The following is a 26,148-nucleotide window of genomic DNA, read 5'->3' on the forward strand; positions in this document are numbered from 1 at the left end:
CACAAGCTGAGAATACAAGCCACTTCACAATTAGTTAAAAATCAAAACAGTCAATCTACCACCATATGAAATAACGCTAATTAGACCCATATTATTATGCCATACAGTGGCACCGCTGACCATGACCATCATGGCAAACACAACTAGTAGGCTACCTATTTAAAGGTGCTGGAAAAATGGAAAAACTGGTGCTTGAAGGTGCTTGAAAAGTGCTTGAATTTGTTCATGAAAAAGGTGTGGGAACCCTGAATACATAAAGTGCCATAATTACAACGGGTTCAGACAAATGCTAAGATGCATTTGCATTTGCATTTGCAAATGCATTTTAAACCCGGACACGCACACATGCAGTACAAGGGCATAGACATGCAGAGAGATGGTGGACTGAGCAGTTGGGGGGGTCGGTGACTTGCACCTCTCCAGCTACCAGTCCACCTTACATATTTTTGGTCCATGTGGGACTTGAACCGGCCCCCCTCCGGTTCCCAAGCGAAGTCCTTATGGACTGAGCTACTTTTGCCGCCCCAAAACGCAGCTGCCTCACTGCCAAAACCCGGGATCGAACCAGGGACCTTTTTAGATCTTCAGTCTAACGCTCTCCCAACTGAGCTATTTCGGCTTAAGGATGATTTTAAAAACCTCAATTGATCCAGCAGATCGGATGTGCCAGGGCAGATTATTCCAGAGTCGAGGGGCCGCTGCCACAAAGTTTCATTTTTTAATTTAGGGGCGACCAGTAGCAGCTGACTAGAGGATCTCAGTGTTCTGGCGGGGGTGTGGATATGAAGAAACTCGGTTAAATACTGAGGGCTAAGCCATTATGAGCTTTAAAAACAAACAAATTTTAAAATCTATTCTAAAAGCAACTGGTAACCAGTGTAGTGACACCAAGACATGATATGTGGTCATGCTTGTGTTTGCCGGTAAAGAGACGGGCAGCAGCGTTCGGTACCAGCTGCAAGCGGTGTAGGAGTGACCGGTCCAGGACAAAATAAAGTGAGTTGTATTAATAAAAGCATGGATCACAGTCTCCAGATCTTTACATGGCAGGTATCCTTTTACTTTTGATAAAAATCCTCAAATGATAAAAGCTATTTTTCACGACAGAGCCAACCTGGCGATCAAATTTCAGCCTGTCGTCAAATATTATGATGCAGTATGAGGGGAGGAGAAAAAAGGAGCAGCCCCCAGTCTACGCTACACACTCTGGGAGCAGGACACAAAAAAAAAACACCTCAGCAATTATAGGACACATTCAGTACACTCTACAACATGAGACACATCACTTACAACCAGGGGAGGGTACGGGGTTAAATGATACAAAAACAAAAACCATAGTGACATGCCATGTTGTTAGAAATCCCGGTGCAAGCATCTAAAGGTCTTTTTTTGTATATGTCCTCATGCTAATTTTAGATCTGGTTCTCTAAGAGTAGTTGGCAGAGCAGAATGTTGTTACCTGCATAGGTTTCATTCAAAAACAAGACTTTTAAAAAAAAATCAGAAGCAAGAAATTTGCCTTATTGGTGCATATCAAACATTAAAATAAAAGGAAGATAAATAATAGAAACAAAGATCAAGTTCAAGTCAACTTTATTGTCGATGCTGCTATATGTACAGGACATACAGAGTGTTGAAATTTTGTTTCCCTCTTATCCTGTGCAAACAGCATAAACATGACATATAAAATAAAATATACAAATCTAAAAAAAATATACAAGCTAAAGACATATGTGTGGCAATATGGCACAGTGTAATGTAAACAGAATTATCAGTATAAATATATGTATGGCAGTATGGACAGAATTTACAGTAAACACAGTGAGGTATATCAAAAAAAGATATGTAACAGTTGGCTGTGCAGTGCAGAGTATTGCACAGTGAGTTAAACTAAAATAGTTTTCATTTGTAGTGTAAGTGTCTTTCACATGAAATGTTGTGACAAAAGACATACAAGTTATATCCAGTGCTACCACTGGAATGGAAGTGAATGGAATTTTGTAATGAGCTGTTCATGGTGAGGTTTGTTGAAAACTCCCAAAAGATCCCAAAAGTATTTTGACATAAATCTTTTTGACTTTTGAATAATCATATTTAAACAAATGATAACCACCGAGTTCAAAATGTATAACATAACATGTTTAGAGATTTTATAGAATAATACTTGAGGGGGTTTTATCAATTGTTATCGGATGTAATCAGAATGGTGAATGAAAGAAATCTGAGATTGTATTCTGTCATTTGCAGGTGTCTACAGCAGCACACGGATTGTAAAATGTTAAACATGTCTTAAAGTTCTCAAGAGCCAGGAGACAAAACATCAGAGACTGTGAAATGCTCAGAATAAAAAAATGATTGAATCATTGCACCTTAGCAGAGGCTGTGAAAATGATTAGGAGTAATCTATTATTCTGTTTTCTTTGTTGAAGTCTGTGCTGTACAAAATGAGAACATGAGTTAATCAATGCACAAAATGAACAATAACAGGAAGATTGTTGTCAGTGGCTGAATGACGAGCATATCTAAAATCATTTTTTTGTTTCCTCACAGGATGCTTTCAGGAACGGACTGGTGGCAACTGAAGTGTTGATGTGGTTCTACATTGGAGAGTGCATTGGCAAAGGAGGAATCGTCGGCTATGATGTCTGAGTTTTGGACTGTCATGCTTTATTTTCTTTTGAGTGTTGTATGCTCAACCTTCTGTAAAAATCCTGGGAACCAATAAACAGATATTGTTCTTGTTTTCTGTCTCTCTCTCTGCTTTTTATATAACATGCATGTATTTGACAAATATGAACACACTGGGAAAGAATGATTAACGTCTACCTAGACAGTACCCGGGACACTTCTGTGTGTTGCTCATTTAATACAAGAAAATTAAATGCTTAAAAATGAATTAATGTAACTGGTAGACTAAAACTTCAAACAAGATTTTCAGGTGTGCTCTGTAACTCTTGCACCACCGAACACAATAGTTGTTGCCATAGGGTTGTTGTGAGAGTAAATTGTGAAGTCTCTCAACATGTCTAAGGCCTGTAGGTATTTGTCAAAGCGGATCAAGGAGTTGGACAGTTTTCTTAAGAAAGAGCTTTCCAGCCTCAGGATTCAAACAGCTGACCCTGCCCTTGAGACAGTGTGTGTCAATTTGCACCATGTACTCTACACACTCAACTACAAACCACACGTGCAGAATTAATTATCAGTAAAGCAGAAGAGAGGTCGTAATTTGAATTAAATACATCTTAAAAATCAGACACCCGATTGACCAGGTGTGTGTGGGAGCTAACACATTTTGAGTTTGTTTAGAATAGGTGAGAGGTTAAACTCAAGAACATGTCATAATGCACCATACGCTTAAACTACCATTCCATTGAACAGCACAGCATGGTTGAAATTATTGATCTTAATTGTGACACTCATTAGAAACGACTGCAGGTGTGATCAAACATCCAATTAAAGATGGGGGGCTTTGGATTTGAAATGGGACTGCTCCACTATTAGTAGCAAACACACTGATAGTTCCTGTAATGGCTGTAGCAGTAGCCTGAGTCAGGATTTGAACCGCAAACCTTGTGATCATGTGCGCTCCCATTATTTTCACTGTAATTTGTTGAAAAATGCAGGATGATATACTATATACTACCCTTATCAGCATAATGGCTGAATTCCTTTCGGCTACTTCAGTTTCTGGAGTTTGGCATCGTGCATGCTGGCTTGCTGTCAGCCAATGGAGACATTATTATTGGTATAAGTAATACCTTTGCTCCTGATGTGTTACTACATCTTTCAAATCACATTCTAACAAAGACTCGGAGAATAATGAAGAAACTTTTCTGCTATGTGACTGTTGCACACCCAGTGTCTCCCATAATGATTGATTTGAATTTGCACGTGTCTTGACTATGTTTGTGCAGCAAAAAGCAATATTGATTTTTACACATGAAGATAAATATACACAGTGAGCTGGTTTATATTTTACATAAACTGGTGTGTACAAGCTGCTGCTGGACATGTAAAAGAGTTCATTGTATGTTTTGTAATGCAGTATGTTGCTGTCCTGTTGACATGATGCGTTTTTGAGTCAGAATGGAGCACTGTTGACTATAAATGTAATAATTTACATTATCTCCATGGTAACAGTGGTCATATTTTTTATTTAGTCTCAGTTCCTGTGATCAGCCAACAGAGGGAGTTATGAGATTAATTAAGCAAATGTTCATTTCTCTGTTGATGCAGATACCATTGTAATATTCACAAAGCAAAAACAATCAATTTATTTAAATATTTCTAATCCAATAACATATTTAATTTGATGATATAGACATAACACTATTTGTGTTTTGTTTTTTTTTATACCAAAACAGATAAATAATCTCAAACCACAAAATCACTTCATTCAGCTCTTTATTTAGAACCATCGAATCATTTTATTACAAAACAAGTCTTTTCTTGATATCAATTATTCTCTGGTTGTCCATTATATAGTAAGTAAACATACGTACATCAAATTAAATAAAGGTTAGTTCAAGTGAAAAAAAAAAGAAAAACGGTGCGGTTGCTTCAGCAACTGATATGACAACTATCAGATAATATCAAAACATGACAAAATGAAATGTTCTTCTGGATGTGATGAATAATACTAATACGTATTAATGCACCAACATTTACATCAATGTATTCTTCATACCAATCACAAGAGTGCAATAAATTTGTCCAACAATGTAATGACCTATCATAAAGCAAATGTACCTCAGGTTGTCTTGAGATATGTCACATACTTTATGGAGTAATAGTGAGACTGACATTCATGACATACTGACATGTTATAATATTATCCAGCAGTTATTATCAGATGCTCAAAGGGATAACACTTATATTGTACTCGTGGGATTATGTAGTAATAAAGTATTCCAATAGTGTCTTAGAAAACTATCATGAAAATATGATTTGACAGCATAATGCAAAATATAATATGTGATGTGTAGTGTTAAAAAAACAAGTTTATACACATTTGTCTTCAAAAATAAGTAGTACGGCTTCATTAATGTGGTTTGGTACAGTTTGCAAAAAAATATATATATATATATCCAAAAGCTTTGCTGTATATTATGAGAAACATATGGAAAATATTTTCAAGCAAGAGCTCAAATATCGGTGTTCACTTGATGTTGCAGATCTTCACTGAGGTTCCTACTCCAAAGCCTGGGTAGAGGGGCTCAACAAATGTGGTCTCAAACCTGTGCAGGAGGGTCATGCTGCTGCCTATGCTATAAAACGCCAGCACACCTGCAGTGTGGTCCAGGTACACGCCTATCCTGGGGGAGTGGGGGGCGGTGATGGATTTGTCCACCCGGTTGTGCCAGGCAGAGTAACCTGTGTCGGAGCAGAGGAGGCTCCAGGATTTGTCGTTGTAGCCCAGCAGACACAGAGAGCCTTTGCCCTTCCGGCTGATGCTCCTGTAGGCCACTCCGATGGAGAACTCCCCGCTCCACTCGATCTCCCAGTAGAAGCGGCCTCCGGACAGGGCCTCCCTGCACAGCACCTGGGCGAAGCTGTCGAACCTCTCCGAGTTCTCTCCGTAGGGCTGCAGGTCCCTGGTGCGGATGACTTTTCTGCTGTTTTCAGAGATGTACAGCTCCTTGTAGGCTGTGCTGGGGTCCAGTTTCAGCTGGCAGAAGTCTGGAGGAGATCATTAAAAACATTTTATTGTATTTATTTGGAAACCGAAGAGTTAAATAGTTTTATTTCAGATAAATACACCAGAGGCTTACATTTCACAAAATCTGCTCTGATCTTTGGCTCTGAAGGAGGCGCGTTGTCCACTTGCATTTGCATTGCTTCTTTTCCTGCACATGAAGAAACACTGTTAGGTCAACATGAACCGCATACGCCCACACACATGCCATTCATTCTGTCTTTGGTGAGTTTCTGAAGTGCTTTTAAAGGAAAAGAACCTATGATGCAATTACCTGCAACCACTCATGCATTATCAACCTAAATAATAATTAACCTCCCTTCAGTCGTATGCTGCTATAGGACGTGACAGTGCTCACCTCTGCTCCTTCTGTCCAATGTTCGACTTTCTGTAGTGTACACCGGAACCTCATTCACTATAAGATAGAACAACATTTATGTAAATTCAGTTTTGTATTGTAAATTAGTAAATTCAGTGTTGGGGGGGATTTCTGTCCATCCTGTGGAAGTATTGTGTTTCTGCTGTCATGGTCAGACCTGACTTGGAGATCTTAAGCAGCTCCTCTCTGCCAAACTCCTCCAGGCGGTCCTTGATCTCAGCTACAGCTTTCCTGACAGCTCCGAACGAGAAGTCAGGGTTCACGGTCACTCTGGGTATGAAGCCGTCATCAGTGGGGGTGCAAAGATAGTTGAAGTTCTGATGGGAAAGGAAAAGTGTCTTGATGAGGACGACTGAACTATCTAATTCTAAACTTTAGAGTTAGATTAAAGGGACATCTAAAGATTGGGACATTGTTTTGTCCATCCATATTTCCATCCACAATAGTGTGAGCAATATCTCAAATTGTATATATATATATATGTTGGATTACATAATATCAATTAAAGGTGACTCCAGGTGTACTTCTTCCTTAGTTATATAATAGTTGCTCTATAAATGTTACCTGCAAAAAGTGAATGTGATCCTCAGTGCTGTACAGCTGCTTGAGACCGGACTCTTTTTTCTTCAGCTCGTCAATCTCTTGTTCCAGCCGCTCGATCAAAGCCTCGGCTTGGTTGAAAGCAGCCTTCTCGTTGATACCAATCAACTTGCTCACCTCTGACCTCATTCTCTCAATGGAGCGGATCATGTCCTCAAACATCTTCTGGCTCTCCACCATGGCTCTGTGGGCCGAGTTCTGGACACAACAAGCAAGATTTAAGCACACAAGCAAGATTTTTGTTTTGTTTTTTTGCATGGAATAGTTAGAAGAGAGAGTTGGTTTACATATAATCCTTACCTTCAGTGAATCCACAGCAGTCTTTAGTTCCTCCAGCTCCTTCACCCTCTCTTGGCATTTTTGTCTAATCTCAGCTTGAGAGATTCCCAGGAGTTTCTGCGGAATAAAAGCATATCACACAGCCTTTTATTTCACTGTTTTGTTCAGCATGCAATCCCATGCTGACTGGCTGTTCTGACCTCTTTCAATTTATTATGCAGAACTATGCATAAGTATGTAGTTCAATGGCATGCTGTTTTATTGTCCGAGATATAAAGCCTCATATTTGTTGGTTCAGTAAAAAAACATTCTTTCTCATTAAGGAATATCTGGGGAGGCCCCTCGGCATGTCTAATACACCCTACTAAAAGAGTCTTCTTAATACGGCCCGGCTTTTATCTCAGAGGGAGATGAGGGGGGGGAGAGAAAATCTGTAATGGAATTCTGGCCATGTGAGGAATGCGAATTTACCGCTGCCTGACTTTTAAAGAGATGTTTCAAGGTGCACGCAGCAGTGACATGCAGAATAGAGGGCTTCTAATTCAGCTTTTACTCAAGCCCACCAACCCATTCTTCAAGATAAGCTTGAGGAATGTGGGGAATCTACATCGAGGGGGAGGGGAGTGAGAGAGCAGGGGTGAGATGTGTGAGATTCAGGTTGTAAATCTTTAGATGAGAGAAACCAGACTCATGTTGTAACGAATACAACAGGATGAATTATTACTTGATTATGCCCTAAAAATCATTTACCCCGTATACCTGGACATCACAGATTAGTCATGCATAGAAGGTATTATTGCTACAAACAATGAAAATGTATTTCACGGTATCTGTTGACAGACTCTATATCACTGGCACTGTGATTGGTGAGGGATTTGAATGTGCTTTGCAATGGTTACGTTGTGATTGAGGCTTTGCCTCCCTGACATTCCAGTATTATTACAGACCCACTCCCACAGGTGGGAACCAACACAGCAAAAGGAAGTCGACTGGTTTCTGTGTATCTATCCCACAGCTGGAAAACCACATTCTCTGAAAAGCAACTTTCAGAGGTGATAACCGTAAGACACTCCCACCGCGCTTCCATACAGCTAATCAGAGAGCTGGATTTGTTTTGGCGGTGAATGCCTGCCAGTTTAGCTGATAGCGTTCCTGAAATGGGTCAAAGTACAACTACGCCAGTCGTAGTGCAGAGGGCTGGAGTTGGGAAAAACACCCTGTTTCCTTTCACACAGAATCCTTCAATGACTTCCTATATATTTCCAATGTATTATGGGTGTGCCTCTGTTGAATTCATTTGTCTGTCTATCTTACATATATACAAACATAATAGAGGAAGTGTGTTTTAGCTTGTGGTTTCTTTCACCTTACTAAACACACAGCTTAGCCCTGTGGCATGAAATCATACATTCATTCTTTGCAAAGCAGATGCAAAGTGTTTTTTCCCAACAGGTGAACAATACTACTCCAGTATTTAGTCTGTTAAATGAAACGAGACAGGAGATTTTCTTACCTGTTTCTCACCCCTCTCTGCCTCAGCTGAGACAATGTCATGGCCTCTGTGTTCACTGACTGTGCAGATCGCACAGATACACATCTGGTCTGTTCGACAGAAGAGCTCCAAGGATTTCTGGTGCTGTGGGCAGATCTTCCTGTCCAGGTTTCCCAGCTCATCCACCAGCTTGTGCCTTTTGAAGGTGGCTGATTCATAATGTGGCTTCAGGTGCTTCTCGCAGTAGGACGCCAGACAGTTAAGACAGGACTTAACAGCCTTTAATTTCTTCCCAGAGCAGAAGTCACAGGGGACGTCACTTGGTCCGGCGTAGACGTTCCCCTGTGATGTGTTGAGGTTGAGAGTGAGGCCGCTCTTCTTGATCTTCTCAGCCACCATGCTTAGAGTAGCATTGGGTCGCAGCACAGGCCTTTGGGTAAATGTGATCTTACATTGAGGACAAATGTAAATCCCTGTGTAGTCAGCCTCATTCCAGTAGCCACTGATGCAGTCCATGCAGAAACTGTGGCCACAGGGGATAGCCACAGGGTCCCTCAGTAGGTTCAGGCACAGGGAGCAGCTGAAGTAATCTGGAGAAGTGTGATCAGCCATTGTGATGGACTAAAAACACAGTCAGACCTGCGGAAACAGACAGAGAATGCCAGTAGTAGATAGAAATTTCGTCGAGTGTGCCTTGGAGCCCGCCCTCAAGAGTGTGGTACAGCCTGCCAGAGACAGGACCTACTTGTATTTCTGAATTCCAGAGATTATTGATTGAAAGCAGGCAAGGCCCTCCCCCTGTGCTGTGAGTATATCGAGCCCTGCCCAGTTCAGATAAACAGGTTGAGCAGGGAGAGAGAGAGAGAGGAAGAGAGAGAGAGTGTGTGTGTGTGAGAGAGAGAGAGGGCGGGTTGGCAGACAGGAGGTGAGAGAGAGAACAGAGTGAAGGAGAATGAATGAAATGTAAAAAACACAAGTAGAGACAACTAAGAATGCTAGAAAAAAAACTCCATTTTCCTCAGAGCTTCCTTTATTCTCAATTTTCTCTTGTGGCTCATCTGTGGATGTATTGCGCACACACTTCTCGGCAGCTGTATTTCCACCTATTGTTGTCGGACAGAATCGCCATTGTCTTAAACCGGTTATAGTCCGACAAACACAAATGCAGCCTTAAGGTACTGTAGGAATTTACGGGACCACCCAATAAACAAACAGACACTGTGAACACAAGCAGAGTTTCAAAGCAATTTCAAAAGTCCCCACTTGCTGCCTCTTGTTACCTAAAACTGTGTAAAAACTCAGAGCTCAGGTATTTGCACTGTGTCCAGTCAGACCGGTCGTGTCACTTTTACAAGTCTGTTTGTAACTGTAGTTTGTGCAGCTAAAAGAAAAATATTCCTTGTTCAAGATAACAAACGGAAACGCACACGCACGGGTGTGCGTGCACGTGGAGAACATTCCTGACAGGCCCAGGTGTGTTGTTACACTGGATGTTTTACATATTTGTGTAGCTGCTTCATCACATGTTATGTTATGTTGCAATTTGTCATTACAAAAGCATGTCAGAGTTACCTAATTTAGCCCCATGATCCAGACTACTGACATCATCACCTCTCATTTACATTTCAATGAGGCCTGTAGTTTATTGGTTTCTACCGATACTAATGCACCGTTCACAGTATTTTTCTGAGTTGTTTGTTCCAGATTAGATTAGCCCCTGCTGTGAAAGAACTGCTTGAACTCAGAGTTTTGTATTTTGCATTTTCTGTTTCAGGTGTAATCAGCAAAAAAGGTGATAATTTCAAGTTGTAAAATAATTACATTAGCTCCACCTTCACTTCATATCTTGCATTACTTCATACACTTGGTAGTTTCACCTCCCCATATTTGGCCGGGTTGCTGATAAGCCAGTTTTTCCTTCCTTCCTCGAGTCCAGTGTAAAGGGAGCACTCTGTACTTACAGCTTAACAACCTGTTAGTGCCGACTGCCAACGGACAAAACTTTGAATAAAGCTTCGCTGTTAGTAACTCAAGATAGACAATAGAGGTGGCTAAACTTTGCACTTATGACCAGAAATGTCTATTTATTTAAGAAAGTCAATATAAAGCATGATAATGTTTATGAAACGCTTTAATAAGATTCAATAACAAGCCTGTAATCAAGAGTAGTTCCAGCGTTCTTTGATGAAGCAGACTGAAACTCCACAGTCATCTATAGCTGAGCTCAAGTTCAAGGAGAAAGGTCAACCTTCATTAAGGCGCGGTGAGCGCGCTTTTCTGCAGGGCGAGTGCACGAGAGCACAGATGGCTATTTGATCAAAGGAAGCAGGGAACAACTTCTCAGTAGTGAGGAATAAAAACAGGATGAACGCAATATTCAAACATGTTATGGGAAAGCGGTGAACGCATTTGTTGATTTTGGTAGATGCACAACAGTAAAGCGTACAGGACCAAGTGAAGAGTACAGAGTGTGGCGTAAATGGATGGGTTGCACACCGCCAGTAAGCATCGCTGTTGTCACGACAACCTCAGCCAAGAGAAAAAGCAAAAACCAGCTCGGGTGCACTGTCGATCGCAGCTGCATTCAAGGGAGTATGTCCTAATAAAAACTGGATTCATCCCAAAATATAGGAATTGTGTCAAGCAGAATTGATATAAAACACAAACTAGCATGGTTAGTTTGTGTGTGTGTGCATAGTTAAAAATTCAAACTGCAATGTTAATTACCTAAAAGCTGCACTGTCCTGAGTCCTGTGCAAGAAGCACGATAAGCAAACTGAGCCCTTGTCCTTCAACAATTCACAGGATGTCCAGAGGAAGCAGGTTTGTGTTTTGTAACACACACTTGCATAAGGTAATGCACATTTGCTCTCACAAGCCTGTTTGTGCTGGAACCGATTCTAAAGTGAAAGAAACTTTCAACAGGGGGAAGAAGTCAAGGAGAACCATTAGAAGTCCAGCAGCTTAGATATTAAGTTTAGGTGTAGTAATAGTAGAACAACAAGTTCTTCTTCCTATAAGTTGTCTATATTTTCCCTTTATGGAAGCAAAGTCCATCTCCTCCCCCGTCTCTTACAACCATAATTAAGGGGCCAGTTAAGGTGTGTTATCATGAAACAGTCAAGTTCAGCTGAGTTGAGTTTGTTACATATTACCACAGTTATTTCACGTTTCCATGGGCAAAAGTTGTGAATTGCACCATTGAACCACTCCTTTCTGTATGTTTCTTTCATCATCCCTCTGTTGAGTTTCCAAACGAGCTGAGCCGATACTAAAAGGTGGAGTTAAAACACTGCGGACCGCTGATTGGTCAGAGAGAATTGGCGCTCTGATGGGGGAGTATTACTGAAAGTGTTTGATGGAGATTTTGGTGAAAAAACCCCAAGAAAATACAGATTGGAAAATGCTTTGCAAGACAATGATTAAATGCTACTGTTGTTATTGAGAAAATGTGTTTAGTTTGCAATCAGATGAGCATACAAGACAATTGTAATCGTCACTGTCATTAGAAATAGGACCATGCTTATGAACCATATGCAATGAATATTAAATATTAGCTTTGTTAATCCACAAGATAAAAATGTAATTATATAAATGATAATTTTAGTCATTCTTGCAGATTTCTTGTAATATCGCCTAGATAAGTGCTTCAAGGTCATTTAAAGGTCAAAATGAAAATTATTATTATTGTTTATTTGTATCTTTATATGAAAATAAATTCAGTTAAAGACTGAAGACAAATGTAATATGTTTTGTTACCCCCTGATTTCCACCTTATTATACATACTACAGAAAGTTCACGTGTCAGTGTCGCCTGAATTCAGGAGCGTGACCCCTGTCAGTGGAACTTTTGGTCGTATAAGATGCTACATTTAGTCTAGCATGTCAGCCGTAGTTACTGTTGTTGACGGACAACAGACCCTATAATGCCTGGCAGTCGGCTCTGGCCCTGCTGGCTCTTACACAATGGAATCTTTTAAGCAGGCTTTCTCTGCCCTCCTGTTATCTGGGCTATCAAGTGTAGTTGCATTCCTATCTCCATTTCAACAACCCCGAAACTCCATCTTGGCTGGGAGGTGTGTTCACTGTAAGAAATCTACAGAGGAAGGTATTTAGCTCTCATAACAGAAAACATTCTTATGATTGCTTTGGTCTCAAGGTGCACATTTTCTTATTTCAGATGGTATTCTAGTTGACCTTAGTGTATGCCACAGACATACAACTCAAGTGTTGACTTACAGAAATCGGTGCCACGTCAAAGCTCAGAAGAAATCACTGGTGAAATGTAGCACAGTAACACAGAGTTAATAATTACCTTGTTACTGGTGAGGCGAAGGTCAGAGATTTCGCTGTCTCTCGAGGGCCAAACAGCTGAATTTAGAAAGAGAAAGCTACATCTTATCCAGTGGCCATGAAACGAGCTGACGCTGAGATATTACAGTTTGATTTCCAGAAAATGAGTTGTATCATTATTAGTCAAAGTGAGGTCAGTTTGTACTGTGACTTAAGAGGGTATCATCACATGCCCAAAGGGAACAGTCTGTCTCCAGGCAATCTCTAACACTCAGCAATTAGAGTACACCCAACTATAGAGTGTGACACACACCTGTGCTGTCTTTACAATGCATTTTCTTGATGCCTAGTTACTTTTTTTTACTTTTGCTTTTATTAATGTTAGTGTTATTTATGAGATTCAAATACTACTGATATTATCCTGCACAGCACTTTTCATGCTCTGCACCCCTTTCCTGCTCAAGAAATCCTAAAGGCCTACTGTATACTGTCTTATTTTCATGGTGTCTATGTGAAATAATAATAAACTGCAGTACATCAAGGGGATGGACTTTTTTATTGTCAGCAATAAAGGCCTAACCTTATGACCACACATATTATTTCTTCACTGTGTTCTTTTCTTGCCCCGCCCTTATTTGACTGGTTTCGGCTTAACCAGTTTAACCTCCCCCTCTGTTTACTCTATATAACTTGCTCCTGTAGTACCTGCGGGATCACTTTGCCACTGTGCTGACACAAGTCGTCACTGCCTTTATCTACGTCTTCACTGCATTAGAGGGAACAGCTCTAAGTTGTCTCAATGGCGTCCGATCAGGAAAGCTGCTTCCTCTGTAAGGAATATCTCAGGGATCCTGTGTCCATCCCATGTGGCCACATATTCTGCTCCATTTGCCTGAAGACATACTGGGACCATGCTGACTACACGGGCTCGTACACGTGCCCCCAGTGCAGGGTCAGCTACAACAAGAGGCCCACTCCAAGACGCATTGGAGGTTCTCGGCAGTCCACCCTCCAACGCAACAGCGAATCCTTTCCACCTCCACCTCCGTCCCCTGACTACAACTATGCTGGACCCCAGGATGTAGGTTGCGACATCTGCATTGGAAAGAAGCACAAAGCCATCAAGACCTGCCTGATGTGCCTGGCTTCTTATTGTGAGAAGCATCTAAAGCCCCACTTTGAGTCCGCCACTTTTAAGAGGCACAAGCTGGTGGATGAAATCGGCCACCTGGACAGACAGATCTGTCCCCAACATCAGAAGGGTCTGGAGCTGTTCTGTCGCACTGACCAGATGTGTATCTGTGTGCTGTGTACGGTGAAAGAACACAAAGGTCACGACATGGTGTCTGCTGAGCAGGAAAGAGCGGAAGAGCAGGTAGGTTAAGACCTTATTTAAAAGTAACAACACTGGTTTTTCTGCTAAATGTGCTTTGCTTAACAAGCCAAGTATTATTCAATGTCCATTTGTCATTTGTGAATCAGAGGTGACACATGTATAGTTCATTGCACAAGTGCTACAGTGGCAGATTACATTCGTTTAAACAAACCCATAAAACAAAGCCTCGAGCACTTAGCGAGTCACACCCAAGTGAAAAAAAAGTTTCTACCTGCACGTACAGCTTTCACTATCAGCTCTGAGCCGCGCACTGTTTTACAGTCTCCAGTTTAAGTTTGAAAAACATCTGGATTAGATGATTTTGTCAATTTGAGTTCTTGATTTGTGGATCTGATCTGTCACCACCAACAACGTCTGTTGTTTACCCCATAGCAACGGCTGGGTGCTACCCAGGCTGAGATCCAGGAGAAGATTCATGACAGATTCAAGCAAATGGAGGAGCTAAAACAAGCAGTGGACTCTCTCAAGGTTTGTGTCACCATCATCCATCTTCCAGATAAGACCAGACTAACCACTTCAGATTGAATGGAAAGCTTGTTCAGCTACCAAAACATACATACATTCCTTCGTGTAGCAGTGGTGACAGCTTCTGGTAAAACCAGTATGACACCCAGTTAATTAATGGCATGCGTCCCCATGTTGCTTATGTAGAACTCAGCCCAGAGAGCCCTGCAGGAATGCGAGAAGATGTTTGCCGACATGATGCGCTCCATTGAGAGGATGCAGCAAGAGATGGCCAAGCTGATCTCCTCCAACAAGAGAGCAGCACTCAGCAACGCAGAGGGCCATTTGGAGCGTCTGACCCACGAGATCGCTGATCTGAAGAGGAGGGACAACGAGATCACCCAGCTGTCCCGCACCGAGGACCACATCCACTTCATCCAGGTAATTGACAACCAACTTTCACAACACGATACTGGCACAAATCCACCATCTACATGCATTTAGTAATTATCACTTATCATAACTGCATTGTGCTGTATCCGTATTAGACCTACCACATGCTGATAGCCCAGACAGAGGCTGAGGAGCTGCCTACAGTGAGCGTCAACCCATACTTCAGCTTTGGCCCAGTGAATAAGGCCGTCTCTGAGATGAAGCAGCACCTGAATGAATTCAGCAATGATGAACTGGTTAAGGTAGCCAAGGCAGGTGAGTGTGGAGAGAGCATCAACTCAATGCTGATAGTGAGATAGTCGATAAAATGTGAATTGTATTGTGTTTAACTAATTAATTAATTTTTTTACAGTTAACAAAATGACCTTCTGCCAACTGGATGAATCCAAAAAGAGACGATCTGTAAAAAGTGAGTAAAACATTATTACATTTTACTTTTAGACAATCATTAAGCCAGCAAGAGTTTCGGTGTTTAGACTTTATATGGACCTAAACTGCAAGAATACTTGCAGACACAGAACGTTAGCCAGATTTACAATTTCCCTTGTTCTCAATGGGGCTTTGTGCAACTCTGTTTGATGTTTGGTCATAGCTGGAGCATTGACATTCATTAGAGGGTAGCGGGAGGTCACTCCGTTGCCAGCAGTTAAATGTTTACTTTGGTTAGGATGTCAAGCTGCCAGTGAGTTAACTTGAACACACTCCTCTAAAGTCGAATTAGGCTGAGCTGCACAGTTTTTGAAATCAGCTTAATTGATGACGACCAGATTACTTGATATTGTGATTAACAGCATGATGTAATATAAAGAAATAAACCCTTCAATTAAAAAATCTTATAATCCATTATGACCTTTTTCTAACATGATACATGTATTTACTTTCACAGGTGAAGAAGCTGCCGTGTACAAGTCCGTACCAGTCAAGGAACCTCAGCACCGAGACGACTTCATGAGATGTGAGTTTCAGCTTCTCTAATAATGTTTTCTTGTTTTCTGTGCTGACACAGACCCCTGCTCTCCCTGCTCATTTCAGTGCGTGAGGCAAATTAGATGCTGATGAAGTTCTCTGTCAGACCCTGTGGCTGGCCACAAAATCTGATTGTAGTAACTACTGTATGTCCCATAGTGTTGATAGAGACTGGGGATGACTAATTGCAAATATAATAGCTGGCACTTTTATTGTTTTTTATGTGCTTTATGATTTCAGTTTACTTCCTCTTTGTTTAAACTCCCGGGGGGGAAAAAAACACATGTTTATTCTAATTTTATAAGAATGTTCTGTTTTAAGCAAATTGGCAGGGAACAGTTTTTTTTACTAGAACCTAAAAAAAATCTGGTACTTCACTACACAAAATTGCACTTTGTTAGATGGAAACAAACAGTGTTGATACCTCTGGCATTCCAGATGATAGGCCGGGCAGATCTAGCCGAGGCCGCCGGGTGTCTCACCAGCTGTGACCTGCAGAGGTGGAGGCACACAGCAGGCAGGTGACATCTAACCCCTGGGATATATTCTGATTTCTGTGTCCAGTCAAAGGGTCTGCCGTGCTATGCTTGTTTTTTAACAGTGGTGCAATGGTGTGGTGTGCTTTAAGCTGCTTAAACAGAGGTTTTGTCCATCTTGGGTTTCCTCTTTTACATTTAACCCAAGCAAATTCAAATGTAATGTTTCTTCCTGTGAGCTAAATGTTTAATTTATCTTCCCAGATGCTTGCCAGCTCACTCTGGACCCGAACACAGCCTACAGACAGCTCTACTTGTCTCGAGGGAACAGGAAAGCTGCCCTCAAGAGAGACCCCCAGTCCTATGGTGACCACCCTGCCAGGTTCGACTCCCTGCCCCAGGTCCTGTGTATGGAGTCTCTCTCTGGAGGAGCTTACTACTGGGAGGTTGACTGGAGCGGTGAGGGAGCTGCCATCGGAGTCACCTACAAAGGCATCAAGAGGGTGGGCTACGGAGACACCTGCCGCATCGGCTACAACCGCAAGTCTTGGAGCCTCTTCTGCTCTGATTCCAGCTACTCCGCCCGCCACAGCAAAGACCAGATAGAGGTCAACGCACCCTACTCATCACGTATCGGGGTGTTCCTAGACCACAGCGGGGGGACCCTCTCTTTCTACGCTGTAGGAGACACCATGTCTCTCATCCACCGCTTCAAGGCCTCCTTCAGTGAGCCTGTCTATCCAGGCTTCTGGGTTTGGTATGAGTCTGCCGTAAACCTCATCCAGCTGTGATGAAATAACACACGTCCAATGATCACTAATCAACGGTATTTCAGTTTTGATACCAATTTAAAGAAGACAAATCTCTACTATTCTCTGATGATGTGATTCTTTTACAAGATTGGATACTGTTTTTTAGATTACATACAGAATGTGTATCAGGGGAACTGTTAATGATGACTGTGAATATTGTTCGAATCATGTAAAATACGAGATCAGGTACAAACATTTTGAATGATCAAATGAAATAATGAAGGATGTACCTAATATAATATATGTCATGTGATCATTTATATAGATTATGATTCACTTATTTTTATCAATAAACACTTCATAACACGGATACACTCCGGTGTAATTCTTGCATTTTTATTTCATACTTCTATTATCACAAATTTTCACTCCACAGGCTGCTTTAGTACAATATAGATTGGTGTACATATGAAGCTGGAGATGTAAGAAAATTGTTCATTTGAGCTTCATATAGTCAGATTTTATGATATCCTCAACTAGGCATGGCAGGTTTTCAGTTATGATCTCTATATTACAGTTTCCTGCTCAGTAAAATTACAGATTACATCTATTATTCCTGACATTCAAAACGAGTAAAATAAAATGCACCTACTGTGAGACAATATGAGCATGAAATAATATGCTTTTGTGTTATGAATGATGCTTTGTGAGTGAACAGCAGTGCAGTTTTGTGGAGGTCTGAGAGGAATTGTGCAGGGGTAGGTGAGGTGTGACTGAGAGGCACCTGAGTTCACAGATGGTTGAGTCCCATCTAGCAACAGTTTCAAATGTTATGGTATGCTGAACCTACTAAGGTATGGTTCCAGTCTGAGTCTGAAGAGTTTTGAGGGCCTGTGATGTCAAAGTAGCTGGATAATGGGACTGTGTTGTCATTTTGCTTTCACTGGCTTACTTAAGTTAACAAATCACAGAAACAAAACAGCTCACTTATAGGACAGAAGACAAAACACAAGCTTAGACAGCAGAAGACAAAACACAAGCTTAGACAGCAGAAGACAAAACACAAGCCGATGACACTGACAAACAAACAGATTTGTTTCAGTTCTAAGTAATCCTCAGCAATTTTCTGTATCCGTCTCCTGCGGTGCTGGAGTGAAGTGAGTTTATATTGCGGCTTAAGGGGAAGTCTTTGAAGATACAGTCGGGAGGATATGAAAAACTCCTCCAGAATCCTTCAGGTTATAGTCAGTGGGTGAGCTTTGCCATTGTTCAGTCATACATGTTTTATAGAATTACATTTTTCCATAATTCCTCTGAACACTGAGCCAGACTGGGCCCAGACTCCAGACTTGCACTACAAAGATAAGGAATTGTGCAATTCTCGTAAATACTATAAAAGAAATATACATTTATCTCGCCCTCCATGCACTTGAGACATACTCATTCTCCTGCTTGTCTATACAGGTACATATGCATTACCAAAGACTAATATTTTGTCATTGTGTGTCTGATTTCTACATACAGAAAGATGGTAAAAAGTTGCATATAAAAAGAGTTTACTGTAGGAAGAAATGCAGACTTTCCATAGTTTGTCCAAGTTATCTGGTGAGCAGTCATGACCAGTGTTCATCTGCTGTAACTTTGGTTGTTGCAGCTGCTCTGCAGAAACCTAAAAAATCACCTGTGAGCTTTGCTACCTCTAGTGGAGAAATGAGTATTTACCAGGGACATGTGAAGTGCCTTTTTTCTCCACGGAGAAGTATGCACACTGGCTAGACAGCACTGCTGCAGTCCAGCTTACCTATGTCTTGACCCTGCAAACAAAGGCTTACATTAAGGGATTGGTTACAACAAACATGTTACAAGCTACCTCCTTGGACAAATTCACCCCTCCTGTCTCCATAGTTTGGACAAGTGTGTTTTATAAATCCTACACTGTGTGAAGTGATTGAAAAGCTGTCATTCTGCACCACTAAAAGTGACTGACAAGGATCATACCACCAAGCAGGGAGGGACGGGGGTAGCAGCGCTGAGACGGTGACAGGAGACAAGAGGAGGGAGACGAGCTGAAGGAGAGAGAGGAGTGTGGTGCAAAGATTTTTTTTTTTTACTCTATACCTAAAACATTTTGGTTTTATTTGTCCAATTGTCAGTGGTAGGCATTAACAAAGCACATTTACTTGAGTGCTGTTATTCAATTAACTTTAATTTTTTCAGTTCTTTACTTGTTTTGTTCGGTGTGTGTGTTTAAATAAAAAAAATGTCAATAGCCGTCCTTTTTTTTTTATTTCTATGCTTAGCTTTTTATAGGCGTTTCTATCTGCTTTGTGTAGCAGAGTGGTTCTTCAAGCAAGTTAGTGCATTCATTGGGCGGTTCCAGAGAGTTACAAGGGACTGTACGTGCACTGAAAACAACTGACTACAGAAATTTATTTGATACTAGAAAATGTAATACTTCAGTACAAAGGATGTATTGAATATAAACATGATATATGTGTACACATACAAATCACAAGTCAAATCAGCGCTAAATTTGGCTGAATTATGAAAGGTATAAGCGGTAACATGAAGAGCCGTTTGGGAGCTGAAAGAGCCGGCTCTTCTTGGTGAGCTGAGTCAAATGATCTGACTCCCTAAATAGACCCAAACTTCCCATCACTAACAGTTAAACCACATCTATCTAGACGTATACACACCTTAAATAAGTTCTTTGACTACCTTAATCATAAGTCAAATCAGCACTAAAATTTGGCTGTTAATCCTTAATGAGAAATTTCCTGACAAAAAAAATAATGGAGCTGGGAACTTGTTCTTTGGTCCACCCATTCCTGGGACATGTGAGCCTTGTCTGGCGAAGGCACAGACTTTCTGCAATTGTGGGAGATGGCACAAAAAATGGGGTTAAAGGTATAGGTATATACCCCCTGTCATAAGGAACATTCAAAGCCATCCATAACCTTGCACCACCGTATCTCTCTATCAAATCACTCTCACAATTCAAGTCTGCACTTAAAACCCACTTGTTTATAATAGCCTTTTCCATCTGAATTGCATTGTCCTATTTTAACCTGTTTTAATGTTGTATTCTTGTAATTTGATATACTTTTATGGTTCTTTCTGTTCTCTCATTTATTGTAATGTGTCCTTGGGTGACAGAAAGGCGCCTATGAAATAAAATGTGTATTATTTATTATTATTATTATTTCTTTATTATTATTATTATTATTATTATTATTTATAAGTGGTAAAATGAAGAGCCGTTTGGGATCCGGCTCTTCTTGGTGAGTCAAATGATCTGACTCCCTAAAAAGAACCGAACTTCCCACAATATTAGGCTGTCATACACCTCCCTGTCTATAGGGGGCAGTCTACCTCAAAGCTGGGCTTGGCTTGCCTCTCGTCGGACACCATTACCCGGCGTACCGTCAGAAAGAGGCGCCGCATTGTCACGTTTTGTCCGGTGTGGCGGCACAGGTGAGTTTAAACCTTAATAAACACCGCACCCCCTTTGCTCTTTAACGCTATGATACCGTAGCATGTGTGCTATGATACTAACGTCCGAGCTGCGGAGCTAACAGCAGCTACCTGTTTAAAAACAATGAATGGAGCTAGCTGCGTGCTAACACCGTTAGCGCTTGTATTTCTGTCTGCACGAGCGCAGGTGAGATAGATAGCAGGTTGAAAACATGAGGCTCGAGACTCGTGGTTATATTTCTGATAACCGTGCTGAGTGTTTTTGTGTTTTTGTGTTTTAAAAATGACAAATTTAAAAAAGCTAACAGCGTGCTAACACGTTGTGTTGTGGCGTGAGCTACAACTGTCACTATGACAACCAACTGACCAGAGAGACACACAGGTTACACTCACGAGCTGCAGCTGGAATAAATGTCTTTAAATTAGCAATGATGACTTGATTTTTTTATTCTTTTAGTTTGGAAAATAACCGTCCTACATGAACACTGTAAATCTCAGACACTGACCTTACTGTAAATACAGATGTAAAGCTAAAGATGGGACATTAGTGAACCGAAAATCTCTTTTAAACTTGCTTTCATCAGTTTAAAAGCCTTTTATTATAATAATAATACATTTTATTTCATAGGCGCCTTTCTGTCACCTTACAACAAATGAGAGTAGACAGCAAATAACAGAAACAAACAAAAAGAGCCATAAAAATATCAAATTACCTTGTTCACTCAACTTCAACTTTATTTATTTATTTATTTATATAGCACCTTTCATACAGAATTGTAGGCCACAGTGCTTCACAGAGCAGAAATAAACAAACAACAGTTGTGAAGGTAAAAGAGCAGTTGCATGAAAAAGAGTATAACAGTTGTTAAGGTAAAAGAGCAGTTGCATGAAAAAGAGTAAAAACGCATAAAACTACAACAACAAAATAAATAAGAAAAAAAATGAAGACCTATAGGGTAAAAAGCATATTTTAAGAACCGTAAAAGTAGATAAGACCTGTACAGTAAATGAGCACCAGAGATAAAAGTAACTCCTGGCTGTGGCTTGATGTCAGGTGCACAATGAACCCCAATTAGACACCTTTTTTTTAGATAGTGTAAGCCACCACGCTATTGTACATGCTATGCTTTGTGATAATTAAATGAGGTGTTACACAATATATCATGTTGATATAACATTTTAATATGACCAAGTACAATATGCATGTTGCATTTCCTAATAATAAACTACTATAGTACTACAGTGTAAAGAAGAACCCTCTGGAATAAGGAAGACTGGATTCAAAGTATCAAAGTTTAAGTTGAATTTATTATTCTTGTACAAGAAGGAGCGTTTAACAGTGCAACACACAAAAAGGGGTTAAGGAGAAAAGGCTCCTCGAGGAGCTCTAACAGTTGGTTTTTTAAAAATGGGCTGTCTCAGACACCTCCGTCTGCTCAGCAATGAACATTATGTATCAAAATGACACTTCCCAGGCCTGTTTCTCACGTCCTTGTCTCTCCTGTCCTTGAACTACTGATTTATAATTATCTCAGCAAAACACAGTCCAGATAAGGGAAGTGCACGCACATTATATGAGTTAAAACATCTGAAGCCCAGTATAAATCATAATTTTTATAACAGGAATCTTTTTCCTTTGTTTAGTACAGACCTCAACAAATGTCATCCACATTTTAAATGAGATTTGTGATGAAAAAATGACGCTTGTCACCAATCATAAATTATATTGCAATTGTAATATCTGTCACAATAATCGCAGTATATATAACATACAATAATGCAGCCCATACTTCCTCTGTTGTGTGTTGTGAGCTGAATTCACAACATGTTTGCACAGTCGATCATCTTTTGCCTATTCCTTTTGTTACAGTGTTATTACAATAATTTAATATTAAAGATATTCCTGCTGTTTTTGTTTTAATTAAACACAGATGGCGACTACAAAGGTTCCCGAGGTTCGTGACATCACACGGATTGAGAGAATCGGTAAGCATCAACATTCACACCCTGACTGTTCGGCTGTTTGTGTTTTGATAGCGCAGGCCTAATCCACAGTATGTTGTCTTTACTTCCTCTTCCAAATATGGTTAATATTAACATGTTTATTTCTTCCCTGTGTTTAGGAGCACACTCTCACATTCGTGGCCTTGGTTTGGATGATGCTTTGGAGCCAAGACAGGTAGCGTTAAGTCCTCTTGAGTATGTAGCTGGTTAGATGGACACAGTATAGGATTATAAGCAGAAATGTTGTGAGTTCAGCAGATATATTGGATTACAGCCCAGAATGATGTGCAGATGTTGCATCAATATGTGTCGAATTTGGCTTCAAGGGTACATGTTCCTGTTCACCTGCAGGTGTCTCAGGGGATGGTTGGCCAGCTGGCCTCCCGTCGTGCTGCAGGAGTCATTCTGGAGATGATCAAAGATGGCCACATCGCTGGCAGAGCAGTTCTGATCGCTGGCCAACCTGGCACAGGAAAGACTGCCATCGCTATGGGTAAGGGCCGCGCTGGAGGCTTTCCAGAACACAGTATCATTTCATCATCCTCCCCTGGAAGTCATATTGTTGCCTTGCGTTGATTTAATTAGTTATGTTTTCATTAATGCATTTTGTTAAAGAGTTCCTGCTCCCCGATGCTGTAGCTGAGTGTAAGTTCAGCTCGGATTTTGTCTTTTTTTTTTTTTTAATGCAGGCATCGCCCAGTCTCTTGGCCCTGATACACCTTTCACAGCGCTGGCCGGTAGTGAGATCTTCTCCCTGGAGATGAGCAAGACCGAGGCGCTCAGCCAAGCTTTTAGGAAAGCCATCGGAGTGAGGATCAAGTGAGTGAGCAAGCACAATAATTATTTTTCATAATTTCAATTGTTTGAAATGAATCGGTATTCATGGCAGGTTTCTTTTTCAGAGAAGAGACGGAGATTATTGAAGGAGAGGTGGTTGAAATCCAGATCGATAGACCAGCCACTGGAACGGTAAGATGCCTGTTTGTCTGCTGGCTTTGGAAAATATTTCACAGTCACGACAACAGGAAATAGAAGCAAGTTCAAAATAGTACACCGTCTTCTTCCTCTAAAGACAAACTTATACATATTTAACTTTGTCTCTCAGGGTGCCAAAGTGGGCAAGCTGACTCTGAAGACTACTGAGATGGAGACAGTATATGACTTGGGCAACAAGATGATCGACAGTCTCAGTAAAGAGAAGGTTCAAGCAGGGTGAGTTAATTGCTTCTTCATTAATCTTTAGATATCAAGATCACCCGTCGAACAGCCACACGTGATCTAAACGGGCTCTTATCATGTTATGTTTTCTCTCAGGGATGTTATTACAATTGACAAAGCCACTGGAAAGATCAGTAAGCTGGGCCGCTCCTTCACCAGAGCCAGGGACTACGATGCCATGGGAGCTCAGGTATCTAACAGCTACATCATAAAAAGTCTCTTACTTTTGTTGAATAGTAACTCATGTTTTTAAATGAATTTTGTTCCTGTGTGTGTTCTCCTTTATAGACACAGTTTGTACAGTGTCCGGAGGGAGAGCTGCAGAAGAGGAAGGAGGTGGTCCACACGGTGTCCCTACACGAGATTGACGTCATCAACAGCCGCACACAAGGCTTCCTGGCTCTCTTCTCCGGAGACACCGGAGAGATCAAGTCTGAAGTCCGCGAGCAGATTAACGCCAAAGTGTGTGAGTGGAGAGAAGAAGGCAAGGCCGAGATCATTCCTGGGGTAGGTCCAACTAATACGTGCCTGCGTTTACGTTTGCTTTGTCTGCGATTGTTCTCGACTCATTATCTGGTTTCTGGTTCCAGGTGTTATTTATCGATGAGGTCCATATGCTGGACATGGAGTGCTTTTCCTTCCTGAATCGTGCTCTGGAGAGTGACTTGTCCCCAGTTCTCATTATGGCCACAAACAGAGGCATTACTCGGTACATCTACATTTTCTCCTTCTCCTTCCTTTTTTGGGGAGTTTTATATATATTTATAAGGTAGCTATTTGGTAGGCTACTGTAAAAATATTGACGTCTCCACTCTTTAATCTTCCAGTATCCGCGGCACAAACTACCAGAGTCCTCACGGCATCCCCATCGACCTCCTGGATCGCCTGCTCATCATCGCTACCTCCCCATATACCGAAAAAGAGACGAGGCAGATCCTCAAGATCAGGTGAGAATCCGCGTTCAACGCTTGTCAGCAATTAGTCTTCCCAGCATTGTGAAAGGGAAGTAAACCTGCATCATTTTTATTTCAGATGTGAGGAGGAGGATGTCGAGCTGAGTGAAGAGGCTCACACCGTCCTGACTCGCATCGGCATGGAGACGTCGCTGCGCTACGCCATCCAGCTGATCAGCACTGCTGGGCTGGTGTGTCGCAAACGCAAGGTAAGCTCAGATGAACTGGAGATCGCACTGCTACAGCTGTAACGCATGTTAAATGAGTTCCTGTTGCCTCGGTGTTGATGTCATCTGTGTTTTGTTTTCTTCAGGGGACAGAGGTTCAGGTGGAGGACATCAAAAGGGTTTACTCTCTGTTCCTGGATGAAGCCAGATCCTCTCAGTACATGAAGGAGTATCAGGACTCCTTCCTCTTTAATGAAACACGTGAGTTTGCTCGTTCATCTTCTCCATCTTTGTGGTAATTCCTCAGCAGTTCACCAGTTAAATCAAAGTCAAACAATACATCAGAATGCCGAAACACGCTCTTACCCAGAGGCCCCTTCTGAAATCTGCCGCAGTAATAAGAGAAGATTTTAGTGTTGATATGCTTAAATATTTAATATACATATTAAAACCGCTCTAGCGCTATAGAGCCGATTGGTCTCTAGTTTCACAGCAAAGCAGAGAAGAAAGGGAACGACAGAGATGAGGAAGAAATGAAAGAAGTTTATCATCACCGTGTCATTTGAAATAAAAATTAAATTCAGAAGAATCTTTATAAATGCCAAACCAAATGTGATATATACTTTCCACATGGACTATAAAAGTGCAACGTATCTGTTCTAATGTTTCAGAATCGGGTCAGATGGACACCTCGTAATGAAAACGACCGCTCCGTTTTCTTACTCTGAAGTTTTTATGTCATCGATCGTCCTCTGGAGAGTTGGAGTCGATTCAGAACTGGATTTTACTTCAGCATTCTGTTACTTTGAAGATAAAATTCAAATGTATAAAATTAAATTTCCCTACATTTTTCTTCTCCGTTCATCTTTTATTTCTACATTGATTGACTTCAAAAGTATTTCCCGAAATGTGACTTAATTCTGAATTTGGCACAATTCTGTTCATCGTCGAGGCCTTGCGGCAGGAATATCCATTCCTTTAGTGTTTTCTGTTTTTGTTGTTGTTACTTATCTTTACATGGTTTATTTTTATGAAAATGATTAAACAGGCATTTCTCTAAACATCCTGATTTATTTTCTTGCTTGTTACACATCATAGTTTGTTTCA

At 41.0% G+C, this 26,148-nt stretch overlaps 4 protein-coding genes and 1 non-coding gene across 6 annotated transcripts in view; 3 read left to right on the plus strand and 2 right to left on the minus strand.

Annotated features, from left to right (window-relative positions):
- atp5l (ATP synthase, H+ transporting, mitochondrial F0 complex, subunit g) overlaps positions 1–2,743 on the plus strand; it is a 4,646-nt gene extending 1,903 nt beyond the window's left edge. The window contains exon 3 of the mRNA XM_010749005.3: positions 2,551–2,743. Within this exon, the coding sequence (XP_010747307.1) occupies positions 2,551–2,649 (99 nt within the window). The 3' untranslated portion in view covers positions 2,650–2,743. The remainder of the gene's footprint in view (positions 1–2,550) is intronic.
- On the minus strand, positions 545–619 carry trnaf-gaa (transfer RNA phenylalanine (anticodon GAA)). Its single transcript has one exon. It is a non-coding gene; the product is annotated as a tRNA-Phe (tRNA).
- A 1,653-nt stretch (positions 2,744–4,396) lies between the features above and the next one.
- ftr82 (finTRIM family, member 82) lies at positions 4,397–9,228 on the minus strand. The gene is made up of 7 exons (XM_010749007.3): positions 8,467–9,228; positions 6,975–7,070; positions 6,639–6,872; positions 6,232–6,391; positions 6,054–6,110; positions 5,772–5,846; positions 4,397–5,679 (listed from the first exon to the last, which is right to left on the minus strand). The coding sequence occupies exons 1-7, from the start codon at positions 9,055–9,057 to the stop codon at positions 5,159–5,161; spliced, it is 1,734 nt and encodes a 577-aa protein (XP_010747309.2). The 5' UTR covers positions 9,058–9,228; the 3' UTR covers positions 4,397–5,158.
- A 4,212-nt stretch (positions 9,229–13,440) lies between these two features.
- On the plus strand, positions 13,441–17,595 carry ftr83 (finTRIM family, member 83). 2 transcript variants are annotated; one of them, XM_019255426.2, is made up of 8 exons: positions 13,441–14,113; positions 14,507–14,602; positions 14,786–15,019; positions 15,127–15,286; positions 15,384–15,440; positions 15,918–15,986; positions 16,436–16,514; positions 16,738–16,865. In XM_019255426.2, exons 1-7 carry the CDS (start codon positions 13,538–13,540, stop codon positions 16,486–16,488), a joined length of 1,245 nt encoding a protein of 414 aa, XP_019110971.2. In that variant the 5' UTR covers positions 13,441–13,537; the 3' UTR covers positions 16,489–16,514; positions 16,738–16,865. The 2 variants fall into 2 exon arrangements, with proteins under 2 accessions (XP_019110971.2, XP_010747310.3); XM_010749008.3 differs by lacking the exon at positions 16,436–16,514 and having other exon boundaries at positions 16,738–17,595.
- A 2,976-nt stretch (positions 17,596–20,571) lies between these two features.
- On the plus strand, positions 20,572–26,104 carry ruvbl2 (RuvB-like AAA ATPase 2). Its single transcript, XM_019255420.2, has 14 exons — positions 20,572–20,699; positions 22,631–22,685; positions 22,823–22,878; positions 23,055–23,196; positions 23,393–23,522; positions 23,606–23,672; positions 23,809–23,915; positions 24,018–24,111; positions 24,210–24,428; positions 24,512–24,630; positions 24,749–24,868; positions 24,954–25,083; positions 25,188–25,302; positions 25,713–26,104. Exons 2-14 carry the CDS (start codon positions 22,631–22,633, stop codon positions 25,736–25,738), a joined length of 1,380 nt encoding a protein of 459 aa, XP_019110965.2. The 5' UTR covers positions 20,572–20,699; the 3' UTR covers positions 25,739–26,104.
- The last annotated feature ends 44 nt before the right edge of the window (positions 26,105–26,148 follow it).

This window comes from Larimichthys crocea, chromosome XXII, assembly GCF_000972845.2.
Source record: "Larimichthys crocea isolate SSNF chromosome XXII, L_crocea_2.0, whole genome shotgun sequence".
Lineage (NCBI taxonomy): Eukaryota > Metazoa > Chordata > Actinopteri > Sciaenidae > Larimichthys > Larimichthys crocea.